This window comes from Molothrus aeneus, chromosome 5 (genome assembly GCF_037042795.1).
Source record: "Molothrus aeneus isolate 106 chromosome 5, BPBGC_Maene_1.0, whole genome shotgun sequence".
Classification (NCBI taxonomy): Eukaryota; Metazoa; Chordata; class Aves; order Passeriformes; family Icteridae; genus Molothrus; species Molothrus aeneus.
In genome coordinates this window covers 5,642,125-5,654,515 of record NC_089650.1, presented here as the reverse complement: position 1 = coordinate 5,654,515, position 12,391 = coordinate 5,642,125, and the positions used below count along the sequence as shown (strand labels likewise).

The following is a 12,391-nucleotide window of genomic DNA, read 5'->3' as shown; positions in this document are numbered from 1 at the left end:
TAATCAGTGCATCTCCATTTCCTCCAGTCGTTCACTCCTGGAGAATTAAGAACCACTGCAGCAACAGCTCAACTGTACTTTGAATATTTGATTTCCTTTGGCAGTTGATGTTATGATTACAGAGCGTGGAACAAGCTAAAAGGAATCTATAACCAGAGCAAAAATAAGGTCCAGGCCTTTGAGATGTGGAGACATAAATCTTGGTTTGGGATGGCTCCACTGGGATGGGAGTAGCTGGACAGCCCTTTAGGGAGGATGAAGGTGCTCCATGCTTTCCAAGATGAGAGTGAGGAAGAGAACACTTAAAGTCATCCAACTGTTTCCATCCCCTGGCCTGTCCTAAAATCTCTGCAGAGAAGTTGCTTTGAGTTGGATTGCCTTGCTCTGCCTCCTTGCTCATGTTGTCAGAGAACTTTGTGTTCCTACGCTTCCTGACCTCCAAGGAGGGCTGATGGCTGTGCTCATAACCACCATAATCTGAGCCTAGAGTCTCATACAAATCCTGCAGGCAGCATCAGCTCCACAGCAAGACCGGGGCTGCCCTCCCGTCACTGCTTGAGGGTCTGTGCTTGGTCAGATACAGCAGGTAGCAAACCAGCTCCCAGGGTTGGCCTCTGGAAAACAAAGGAGGGATGCATGTTCTTCTTTTCACTTTTCTCATGTCTCACTCCCCTCTAGGGTTAATCCTTTGTGTAAATTTAACATTTGGGAAAGCTAGATGTTAGCTAGATGGCCTTAAGGGATGGAGTCTTTCATTCTTGGAAATCTGATGTTGGGGAGCAGCAGCATGAGCTTCCTAATCCTACCTGGGCTTGTGTTTCAACCTGACCCCCCATGGCTCCTTTGAGGGAACCTGGGGAACATTTTCTGAAGATGAAATTGTTAGTGCAATTGAAGGAGATGGGGTGCTTGTCTGGCAAGGAAGCTGTGGCTCCATGGGCATCTTAAGTAAGCTGCTGGTCGGTCAGCAGAGGATAATGCTTGGTACTTCTTTCAAATATGTGTATCTAGATTTGTTAGATTTATAATTATACATAGTAGAACTGGTCTAATTTCTTATGGGACTTTCCCATATAAATAGAGGACGCTAAGAAGGTTTCAGTTTGTGATTATGGATGATTGCTGAAGCCCCAGAAACCCTGGTATTATAGTAGTCGTGGGAACAAGAGGTGCAAAATTTGGGCTAGACATGTCCTGGTTTAGGACTCTGGCTCTCAACTGAGGCTGCCAACATGCAAATAGATTTCTCATGTAAAATGGAACTGGATGGCTTGGATCTGTCCATGGGAATATCACAAATGTGGAGAGTTTCCAGACAGCTATATACCTGCAGGGATGGGTCTGCGTTGCTTCTTTCTCGATTTCAAAAAATCTAAATCCGCTTTGTTTCAGCATATGCAGCTTCTGCTGAGTCTCTTGCACTTTTCTTTGGGACATCTTGTGCTGGTCTCAGAGGACCAGGCTGGCTCAGCACTAGGATTTAATCTGCTGTAAGAGTGAGTATGAGTACCACTGAATCCCTTTGAGAGGAAGGAGGATCATGTGCTGATTAAGCTTTGGAGTTTGCTTCTTTTCTTGTAGCGGGTGAGATGGTCTCGCTCCAAGTGAGCTCATTGCCTGTCATGAAATACTGTGTTGAAAATGACAATGTTCATTAGGCTATACATATATTTTGTGTCTTTCACAAATGAGAAATTGTTTTATTCATAGAACCATTATCCTTTGTACATATTCTGGTTTTAAATGGCAAAAATGTTTAGTATCTGGCCACTTTTGTTGTCTAGTACTTCTGCTTTATTTGCAAGCTTCTTCCATTCTTGCTCTCCCTCGTGAGGCACTTCAGGGACAGCTGTCACTGAGTCTGCTGAGACTGGCAGGTATATCTTGGCATTTGCTGCACTACATGCCCTGGTGACAGTGAAGCTGGATGTCATTGGCCAGGGGAGTCATGGAAAAATGAAAGGGCAAGGTAGTGGTGAAAGGAAATCTGGATCTGTCAGCAGGGGTGACAGGTGATGAGATGCAGGAAAAGGTACTGCATGAGCACATCAGGAGATAAAACTGAGCCTGTAAGTACCAAAAGAAACAAGCAGGATATAAGCAGGAATAATCTGCCTTTCCAGCAGAGACAGACAGTGCGTAACAATTCAGTGAGGCGAGGCAATGTCAAGACAAAAGGGCAGACATGATACACTGGGGTACTTTAAGAAGGTTTTATTACACCTTCTGTAACACCCCAGCTGTGTCTGGACCTATGGAGGTGGCTCCAGTTGCTGGTTAAGTAATAATTGCAATACAAATAAATGAATGCATTTAGATCTGGTAAGGTCGACACCAGCACAACAATGTGGTGGTACAGTGCTGAGAGAGGACAGGCTGGCAGCAGGGGAGCAGCACAGAACCAGACTAGTCAGGGTGTGGTGAGATAAAAGATGATTTAGGTTTCTTTGTGAAGACTGCAATTTACCTTCAAGTGATTTTGGCTTTTTTTTCTTTTTTTCTTTTTTCTTTTTTTTTTTTTTTTTAATCTACACTCCCTCTAAAACTGGTTCGGCTGAATGGGCAAGTATGTGACTTTAATGAGATTCCTGAAGTCTTAGTAAGAGCTGTGGTTAAGGCCTGTCTGCCAGAAGCAGATGGATAGCAGGACGTTATGATACATCTCTTGATGCTGTCAGCAGCAGGTCCATGGCACAGAACCAGAGGGCAGGGATTCCCCTTGGAGCAGCTCATGGAAAGCCTCCTTCCTGGGTGTGCTGGTTTTGGCTGGAGTAAAGTTAATTTTCGTCATAGTAGCTGGTATGGGGCTGTGTTTTGGATTTGTGCTGAAAACACTGTTGATAACTCCAGGATATTTTGGTTATTGCTGAGCAGGGCTTGCACAGAGTCAAGGCCTTCCCTGCCTCTCACCCCACCCTGCCACTGAGTGGGCTGGGGGTGCACAAGGAGTTGGGAATGAACACAGCTGGGACAGCTGATCCCAACTGGCCAAAGGGATCCCCCAGACCACATCAAGTTGTGCTCAGCAATACAAGATGGGGTGAAGAGGAGGAAGAGGGGTTAAACCATGACACTGGGCAGTGCATCTCTACTGGCTCCTCAAGCAGAGGAGACTCTACTTCAGTGAATATCCTTCAGATCTTGAGGAGTGTCTTGTGTCAGAGAAAGCAGTAAGTGTTCCTGGATGCACTGGACATTGTGAGGCGTTAAAAGCAAGCACTGAACTCCAGTCAAGCTGCAAGAATAAAGAGGAACTCAAGCTCTTGATCATTACAGCAAGAATGTATGTCCAGTTCTCCCCAGACTAGAAGAAATTAGACAAGTTGCAGAAATGAGGAACGCTGGAGTTATGTGGAAGTGATGTTTTCTTTCAACACTCCTTATAGTACTCAGTAAAGATCTGTGTCACATTTGGGGACATCCTGAATTTTTAAGAAACAATAAGGGTAGGACAAGGAATTTGCATGAGTAACCCTCCCTTTCTCATTTATCAGGGCTGTCTTCCAGCAAGGGTTCAACTCTTTTCACGGTCTGCCAAATCTTTGCAAATGATCTCATGGACGTGACCTCCCTTTCTTGGAGTCTTGCAGCTTCCCTCCAGCAAATATGGCAGGGACAGTGTTGGGAAAGCAGTGATAGCTCTCCAACTGCTTGACTGTGACTTTGGAAACTGGATGTGTAAATTTATGCTTCATGCACAGTTGTCACCTCTGAAAAGTGAACAAAGGCAAACACAGGTACAAATTTCAGGCAGCCAGCCAACACAGGAGACAGTTGCCTAGGGCAGCAGACTGTTGAATGCAGCAGAATGCCAAGGCTTACAAAGATGAAGGCTTGCTGCCACTGCTCTGCCCTCTTAGAAGCATTAAACCTTTAATCTAAGGCAACAGCTCCTTACTTGGCCCAGTAGTGCTCTTACTTGATCCTTGGTGCTCTGGGTGCAAACATCAGACCTGCAATGCTCAAGCAGGTTCACTTCTGCTGTTTGAGTGATCCATGCCCACTGGAGGGGGTGGGATGGGACCTGTTTCCACAGAATTAAGAGCAACCTGTGGTTTTGGAGTTCTTCCTCCTGCTCTTCTTCCTCCTCCTAGTGTAGCAGGAGTGGTCTGAGTTGGTGTGAGTGGGCTGCTGCTGGTTTGGGGTGAAAGTGGGAGTCACTTGGATGGGAAAAGATGGACAGGGATGATGGGCAGGAGGGGTGGTGTGCCTGCAGTGAGGTTGGGCTGTCCTACCTAATGCTTCGCTGACTGCGTTCATCCCAGCCCACCAGCAGCCCTGCTTCACCCCATCTCTCATCCTCACAAAATTTCACTGATGTCTCCCACCCAGCCCTGCTTGAGCAAACAACTTCTCAAAGCTGTTTGAACCTGTCCTGCAGTTAGGCTTAAAAAATAACCCAAGCTTTTTATTTACAAAATCAAAGTCTCGCATTCAGGATTTTGGTGGCAAGTAGAAACCAACACAAGAGGGGAAGATCCTATTCTTCAGACCACCAGGCAAGTGCTTTTCAGTTTTTGGTGTGGAAGGTGCTGGCTGAGCCTAAATCCCTGCAGCAATGCCTCACCTGCTATTATCACTTTATCTGAAGTCATAAACACAGCCAGTGAAGAAATTATTTCCAGCACCTTAAAAATTACTCACTTCCATAATTCACATATTAGTTCAATGGCAGTTGCTTTCACCAGCAGCAGATTTTAGGTAGAATTCAGAGTTTGAGACCTCTCCTGCTGAAGGAACTCCTTTAGTTGCTACCTTTGACAGGATGTCAGGCTGGCTGCATAAGCCATCTTCTCCCATACAGCAATACTTATGTCTTGTGTTTCCAAATAAGATGACAAGCACTTGCTTGTGCTCGTTGGCAGTCAGGTTGCTGCCAGCAGTATTCATAACACTTTACTGTTATTAATCATCGTCTGCCTGTGCATGTTAATATTTAAAATGAGATATGCCATTAATGCTGTGTGTTTCTGGACCAAGTTTCACGTGAGCATCTCCCAGGCTTTCCCAGCTGGAAAGGTTTTAGTTTCCACCACGCCATGGTGCTGTCAGTGGGCCACCAGTGCAGGGCTGCCTGGTGCTGTGTCCTGGCTGTGCACATGTGCTCAGAGAAGCTCACACGGACATTGACATCACCTGTATTTGTGGAACTGCCTCATCAGCTGCTGCCGTCTCACATTCCTGGCTGGGAGAGGCACCCGGGCGGCTCGCCATGGTTTACTCCTTTCTCAGAATCCACAGGGTGAGGGCGAAGCTTGGAGATGCACTTCTCCCATCATGTCATCTATTTACATGGCACATGCCTTGTGTGTGTGTGAGACAGTGAGGGCTTTTATTTTTTTCCCCCTGCCCTAGTTCTTCTTTCTGGCTGTGGTGAGATGGAAAGGTGGGACGCTCTCACCTCTGCCAGCGAAAAGGTTTTCTGTATCTGAGGCTGGCTTGGAAATTCTTTAGGTGACATCACACCATGTCTGTGCAGACTCATTGTTTGTCATGGAAAAGCCATTCATCCATACATAACTTCCTTCCTCCCCAGACTCAGGGAGATAAACTTTCCATTCTGTCTATTCCCTATAGAAACAGACCCAAAACATGTATGCGTGGTTATACACACATACACCTCGCCATCCCTCCGTCACGCTCGTGGCTGTGGGAGGAGGAAAAGGGAGGATGTAGAAGATGTGAATAAAGTCACCCTGTTTTCTTCAGACATGGATCCCGCTGTGCCCAAGCAGTAAAACTCCCCTCCCACTGAGGTGCTGGGTCACACAAGGCTTTTTTGTCCTGAGGCTAGTTCTGGCACTTGCAGCCCCACATCTGCCTGCCAGGTGAGATGGGCCACCAGCTGCAGGTACAGCACATCTGGATGGGGGAGGAAGCGAAGCGTGCTGCAAACAAACACAGCAAGTCCACCGTGGCGGGTGCAAGGAATTCGATAAAAAATATACTTCAGCAGTCTGGGCTGCCGAGGCTGGTGATTCATGTCTCGGGTGCTGCTCGCGAGGCAGACGGCAGGGCTGGGTACTCGTGTGCCCCACAGCCTGAGGGGGACTCACACGTCCAGCCTGCCTTTGGGGACCCGCTGCTGCAGGGGCAGGGCTGGGGGGGACAGCAGGCCTGGTGAGGAGGCTGGGGCAGGAGGGGCATTTTTCCGTGGAAGAGAGGTGTGGTGCAGGGTAGGACAGGACAGTGGGAAGCCTTGTAGAGATGGAGGCAGCAGCGGCAGCGTCGATGGTGTGATAAGGTGGCCGTGTCCCTACGACATGAAGGAGGCAGGGTGTGAGGAGCGCGTTAGAAGTACCTGCACGGTGCAGGACGCCTGCATTTGCTTTCTGCCGGTGTCCAGGAGAGACAGGGCTGAGGAGCTCCCGGATTGCCCTGCCTTTGAGGTTCGCGGTGATTCCAGTGGGGAAGGGAGAGGGTGTTTGGACAAGATGAGTCTTTGAAGCTTTTCTCCTGTCCACCTCCCCTGCCCGTAAAGCCATCAGGCTCCGGTGCCAGCTCTATCCGCTCTCGTCGCTGGCGGCCCGGCCGAGCCTCGCAGACCCCCTGCCCGGGGCTGGGGCTGGGGCTGGGGCTGGGGCTGTGGCGTGGGGCCCTTCAGAGGCCGTTTTGGGGAGGGGGCCGCTCATTTCCGAGCCGCCTGTGCATTACAAAGGCAGCGGGGCCGGCGCGGCGCTTTGATGTGCCCCGCCGGCTCCCGCACACCTGCGGCCGCGGGGCTCCCGGCACCGCCGGACCGGGGCGCGCTTCAAAGGCGGCCGGGCCGGGGCCTGCCCGGCGGCTCCCGGAGACCCTCCCGACGTCCGCAAGGGCGAGAACAGCCCTGCCGTCTGTGCGCTCCCCCCGGGCCGCACGGGGAGGCTCCGGCGGCGGCGGAGCCCCGGCAGCGCGGCCCCTGCCCCGGGGCCGGGGGCGGGCGGGAGGCAGGGCCGCCGCCGGAGCCCCCGGGAGGCGGCGGCCGGGGGAGGGTCCTGCGGGGTGGGAGGGGGCGGCAGCCGGGCTGAGCTCGCCGCGCCCCCGCCGCACGCAGGCCCCGCTCCAGGGCTTCTCCTCGGCACTTCTCCGCAGGGCGCCCCGTCCCGGCGGCCGGCTCGGCGGGGGCTGCCCCCGCAGCCCACCATGACCGGGCCGAGGCTGGCCCTCGCCGCCGCGCTCCTCTGCAGCTGCACCTCGCCAGTGGCCGACGCCAACTCCTGGTGGTAAGTGAGGGGAGCCGGCGGCGCCTTTGTCCGCCGCGGGCCGGGGACCGGGACCGTCCGAGCCGTGCGGCTGCTCCTGCCCTGCGCCCTCCGCGGGAACTTCCCTGCCTGCCGGGCTTCTTTCGCAGCGGCTCGCCTCTCTCCGGGTTTCCCCCCTCCCGCTGTCTCTGCCCAGCTTCGGGAGTGGTGGGACGCAGCCCCTTTCCTCCAGGCATTTCTGGGCTCCTTTTGTACGGGCTCGCTGAAATGCCGTCCGGGCTTTAGGATGTAGGGAATGCGTAGGGAGTGGATGGGTAGGGTTTCCTACCCGCTGCCAAAAGCCCTGGGAGCAGCCGCGGAGCCCCTTCCCCCGAAGAGCGGAAAATAGCCTGGCTCCAAGGCAGGCATCGCTCGCTGGCGCTATGTAAAATAGCTGCTGGCTTTCTTCTGCAGGGAAAGTGCTGAGCTTTCTCTCTGCCCCCTCCCCATCCCGGGTGTCCTCTGTGTTTAAACTCGGGTTACAAACGAACAGTGTTACTCCCGCTAGAGCCCTGGAAAAGCCTCGCATCTGGCAGAGCTGTGGAGGGAGGCAGCTGACATGAGAAATGCGCCCGGGCTCCCGGAGCGGGGCTGGGCTGGGCTGGGCTGGGCTGGTGGGGAGAGGTGTCGGGCGCTTCGCGGAGGGGGCCTCTCCCTCCGCACTCCCTGGGATGTTTTTCTCATCGCAGGTCTTTGGCCATGAACCCCATCCAGAGGCCTGAGATGTACATCATCGGCGCCCAGCCGGTGTGCAGCCAGCTGCCGGGGCTGTCCCCCGGGCAGCGCAAGCTCTGCCAGCTCTACCAGGAGCACATGGTGTTCATCGGGGAAGGGGCCCGCAGCGCCATCAAGGAGTGCCAGTACCAGTTTCGGCAGCGGCGGTGGAACTGCAGCACGGTGGATAACACTTCCGTCTTTGGCAGGGTCATGAAAATAGGTAGGAGCACCTGGAAGTACAGAAGTACACCCAGCAGTACAGAGGCGTGCTGGGCCACTCTGTCCCGTCCTTCAAATGCACACGCAGGAGTGATGAGCCCCATTAGCGCGGCTCCTAAAGCTGCCTTTAACGAGCTCTCCCGTTCCCTGGTGTGCAGGCGCTGCCCGAGTGCCGCCTGTGCCTGGCTGGTGGCACCGATGCACCTCGGCCACAGCAGGAGCCAGCAGGGGGGCGAGGGGGATACAGCTTCTTTTGGGGGGAGCACGGGAAGGTCAGGAAGAGGGGGGCTGCCTCTGTTTGGTGGGCTTCCTTAAAGGTAAGGAGGGAAGAACCCGGAGGCAGGAACAATGGCCCCGTGTTATCGTTCCCAACATCTCGGACAGGGAATGCAGCCCTGAGATGTGGGAAATATGGACTCTCCGGGCATGGAAATTCCCCCACTCCCCTGTAGTGCCACTTTCTGTGTAAACCTAAGAGATTTTTATAATTCCTGCCCTGCTGGCCGTAAAAGGCACATTGACAGGCCATTGCTGCACTTGAATTGAGGTGTGACCTAGCTACATTGTCCCAGCTCCTTTTGAAATGCAGTCATCTGATGGCAAGAAACTGAGAAATCCGGGCTCGGTTTGATATGTCCGACAGCCTGGCCAATAAAGAAAAGGTGTTAAAACAGCCACACACACACACACACACATACACACACTCTCTCCCTCACTCTCCACAACCACTGTCTGAAGGTTTTGTTTCCCACCCACAAAGCCAATCATTTACACAGAAGAATCAGAACTATTTCTCGGTTGTGAACTCGAGGGATGGAAAAAGACCTTCAGCTCCTGTACCCCCAGTATTGCTCACACTGCTTTTGGCTTCACTCTCGAAAGAACTGCATAAGCAGCAGGACACGGAGAGACAATGCATCTTTAATACCTCTGGGGCATTTAAGAGATAGGGCACAAAGTCCTGTGATCTCTTCTGTTTGATCCTGAAATTCATGTGTCACCCTAGAGAATTCTAGGGATATTTCTGCATGTGTTACTCAATCTTGCAGAATTCCTAATTCAGCACACCAAAGCTGCTCTAATTCCTCCCTTTCTGCCCAGCTCATACCCCAACAGTTCTTCTCAGGGGTGCTCCCCTGGGAAATGCCGTTTCCTGGAAATACTTCCAGTTCCTGACACACATCCAAGGCATCTGTGCATCCTTGATCTCTCACTTTCTGGTAGCAAGGGTGGTGGCCAGATGGAGCTGCATGCAATCCCAGATTGTTAAAACTTGTGCTTTGGGGGATGAAAACTGAAATTTCATCCGCCAAAGTCACTCCCTCATGTGTAACTTCTCCTAAAGAATGCTGTAAATTTCAAATCCCTAAAGAAATACTTGTGACTCCACAAGGATGCAATAAAATAGGAATCTCCCCTTTAGGAGCAGTCCTTATTCTCCAGTAGCTTCCTGCTACTCTGGGTTAGTGCAGTGAGAGGGTCCACACGTGGAGAAGAGGAGGAAGGGTGAAGTAGGAGAGAAAAGATCAGAGCTCAAGGATGAAAATCTCTGGCAGAATCAGAATGTGTAGAGGAAGAAGGACCTAGAGTGGATAGTGGGAGTGGGAGGATTTCTCCTCACTAAAATGAATTTGATCCTATGAGTTAAGACTGGGAGTAGATTTCTTTGTGTTTTGGTGAAGGCAGAGGTGTTGTAGGTGTGTGATGGGTATGGCCACTAGTCCTGCTCCTGCCATTTGGTTTGTGTGTGCATGCATTTTTGGAGTGCTGTTGTATCTGGTAGCAATCTGCTGATGGCAGTGTCTGAGGTGGCTGCCTGCAGTTGCCCACTCTTTGCAAACCCATCCCAACAGAGTTTTGGAACCATTCTCTGCTCAGTTAGAGCACATTCAGATGTTTATGCTCCAGCACCAGGCTGCACAAAAGAAAAATGTCACTAAAGGTGTGCAGGGGTATTCCAGCATCTTTGGTGATTCATGGCTGTTATCTGTGTCAGTGATAAGCTGCTGTGGAGGGAGATGCTGCCTCTCCTCTTTTTTATAGCTTCACCTTCCGCTTTTACATTTTCCTACACTGTAATGAGTCATTGCTTATCATTGCAGCAAATAGATTTTCCACACTGGGGAAGAAGACAAAGCCTTTCAATCTCTTGGGTTATGCCAGATGTAAAGTCATTCTTCCCTGGGTTCATACTGTGTGTGTCTGTCTCCTGTTTTCAACCTCTGAGCCCCAAATCTGGACCACAGCCCTTTTTCTGTACTCTGTGCCAATGGCACGAGAAAGGTCTGGAGACCAGAATATCTGCAAGAGTGCACAGACATGCCAGATTGTTGTGGAGAGGGAGAGGAAGGGAGATAAGAAGGACCCAGGAGGTGCATGGTGTGCCAACAACCCTTGCTGCCCACCCACCGATGTGAGCATGGCACGTATTATGTGATTTCTGGAGCTGCACTGGGTTGTGAGAGGGGAGGAGAACCTGACCTGGCCAAAGCCTGGGAGATCCGTGTGAGAGCACTTAGAAACCTGGAAGATCAGTTTCCTTTCCCCTTCACAGAACTTGACTCTGCTCAGGAACAGGTGAGCTGGTTGGTCTGTGTTTAATCATTACACCTTCATTTTGTGCTTTTCATGGGAGTGAGGCAGTCCAGTGATACAAAGCTTTTGGAGGGGCACCCATAGCACTGAAGTGGGCTGCTTTGGAGCATTGTTTTCTCCTAGTGTTTGTGTTGTCATGAGACTTGCTCTTAGCTTTTAAATGGGGTTTATTCAGTAACAATATATAATGGTGTAAAAAATTATCCTTCCTTAGTTGTTTCCTGTTCTGTCAATACAGATTTTAGATTACATGTGTGTGTATATATAGCTCTATACATTACATACAGACACATTCCTCACTGCTGCATTTATGAGGGGGAGAGGACAGAGCACCCCAAAAGGTCATGTTACGATTTCCTCAGGGGAGGAGAGAACCTATCTCCTCCAGAGGAATCCTAAATGCAAGGCTGGGGTTTCCAGGTTAGTCCAGTCATTTCTGGAGCCAAAGATCTTATCTCTTCTGCCCTTTCAAATGCTAAAAGGAAAAAAAAAAAAAAAAAAAAAGACAGTCATAAAAGCAGAGAACAAAGAGAATTTTTTTTCTCTTGTTTTTCTTCGAGATCTACAAACTTTGGGGTAATGCTTTTAAAAACAACGAGCTGAAACGAAAACTTTCTCATTAAAAAAGTTAAATCGACACACTTCGGTGTCCCCGACGGGGGCCGGGGGTGCGTTCTTGTCCCATTTCCTTCTCGAGCAGGCAGCTGCAGAGAGGCGATGCTCTCGGGCTCCAGGTGCCGGAGCCGCAGCCCCGGCGGTGCCCCGGGAGCGGCCGCAGCCCCGCTCCCGGCGGGCGGGCACAGGAGGGCAGCAGAGCTCCGCCGAGCTCCCGCCGCCGGGCACGGCTCCGGGGCCCGCAGCCATGTGCGTAATACTCGGCAGTAACGCCCCCCCGGTTCTTTTAGACGGCAGCACAGAGGTACGGGACTGGGCTGAACTTTGAGAGGACGAGCGAAAACCCAAATGCTTTTCCAAGTATTTGCTTTGTGGGCAGCAATGGGGGTGGGGAACCCCACCCTGCTGTGAGTTGTTCCTGCCTCTTGTCCCACCACCATCCTCAGCAGCCTGAACAACTCGTGCAGATGCAGGGGCTGCACACTGAGTTGTGCTGCTACATCTGACAGGTGGAGATGATTAAAATATGGACAGTAAAAGTGTAAATCCCAGTGTCTTTTCAGGGGTCTCAGTCAGGCTGTAAGGATGCTAAGCACCTGGAGTCATGCAGTCTCTGTTGCATGAGCTGTCACAGTGTGAGGTCCTTTCCTGTGCATGTATTTTAATCTCTATGGACAGAGAAGTGCTCTCCTTAAAAAGGATGATTGGTGTGTCCTCAGGGCTTTCTCCATACAGGTAGGGGCAAAACTGCACATTGGACCGTTACCTTAAAAGACTCATAACATGGAAAACAAACTAGATGAGTAAAAGCTTGATTTTGGTTACTGAAGAATTACCCTGACTCCCTTACAGGCCAGTCTCATCTGAGTTGCCTTAACTAGGAGTCACTCTTCTGTATCTCTTGGACCAGGGAGGTTTGGTGAGCATAGGTCTCTTCTAATGACCTGCGAGTAAATACCTCCCTTCTGTGTTATGTGTCCTGTAGCATTTTATCAGCTGTGTTCCCGAGCAGAAACCCTTAGTGT

At 51.2% G+C, this 12,391-nt stretch overlaps 1 protein-coding gene across 1 annotated transcript in view; it reads left to right on the top strand.

Moving 5' to 3' along the window:
• The window catches only part of WNT5B (Wnt family member 5B), a 68,522-nt gene that overhangs the window by 46,680 nt on the left and 9,451 nt on the right, over positions 1–12,391 (top strand). The window contains exons 2-3 of the mRNA XM_066550635.1: positions 7,072–7,202; positions 7,910–8,157. Coding sequence (XP_066406732.1) covers positions 7,072–7,202; positions 7,910–8,157 — 379 coding nt within the window. The remainder of the gene's footprint in view (positions 1–7,071; positions 7,203–7,909; positions 8,158–12,391) is intronic.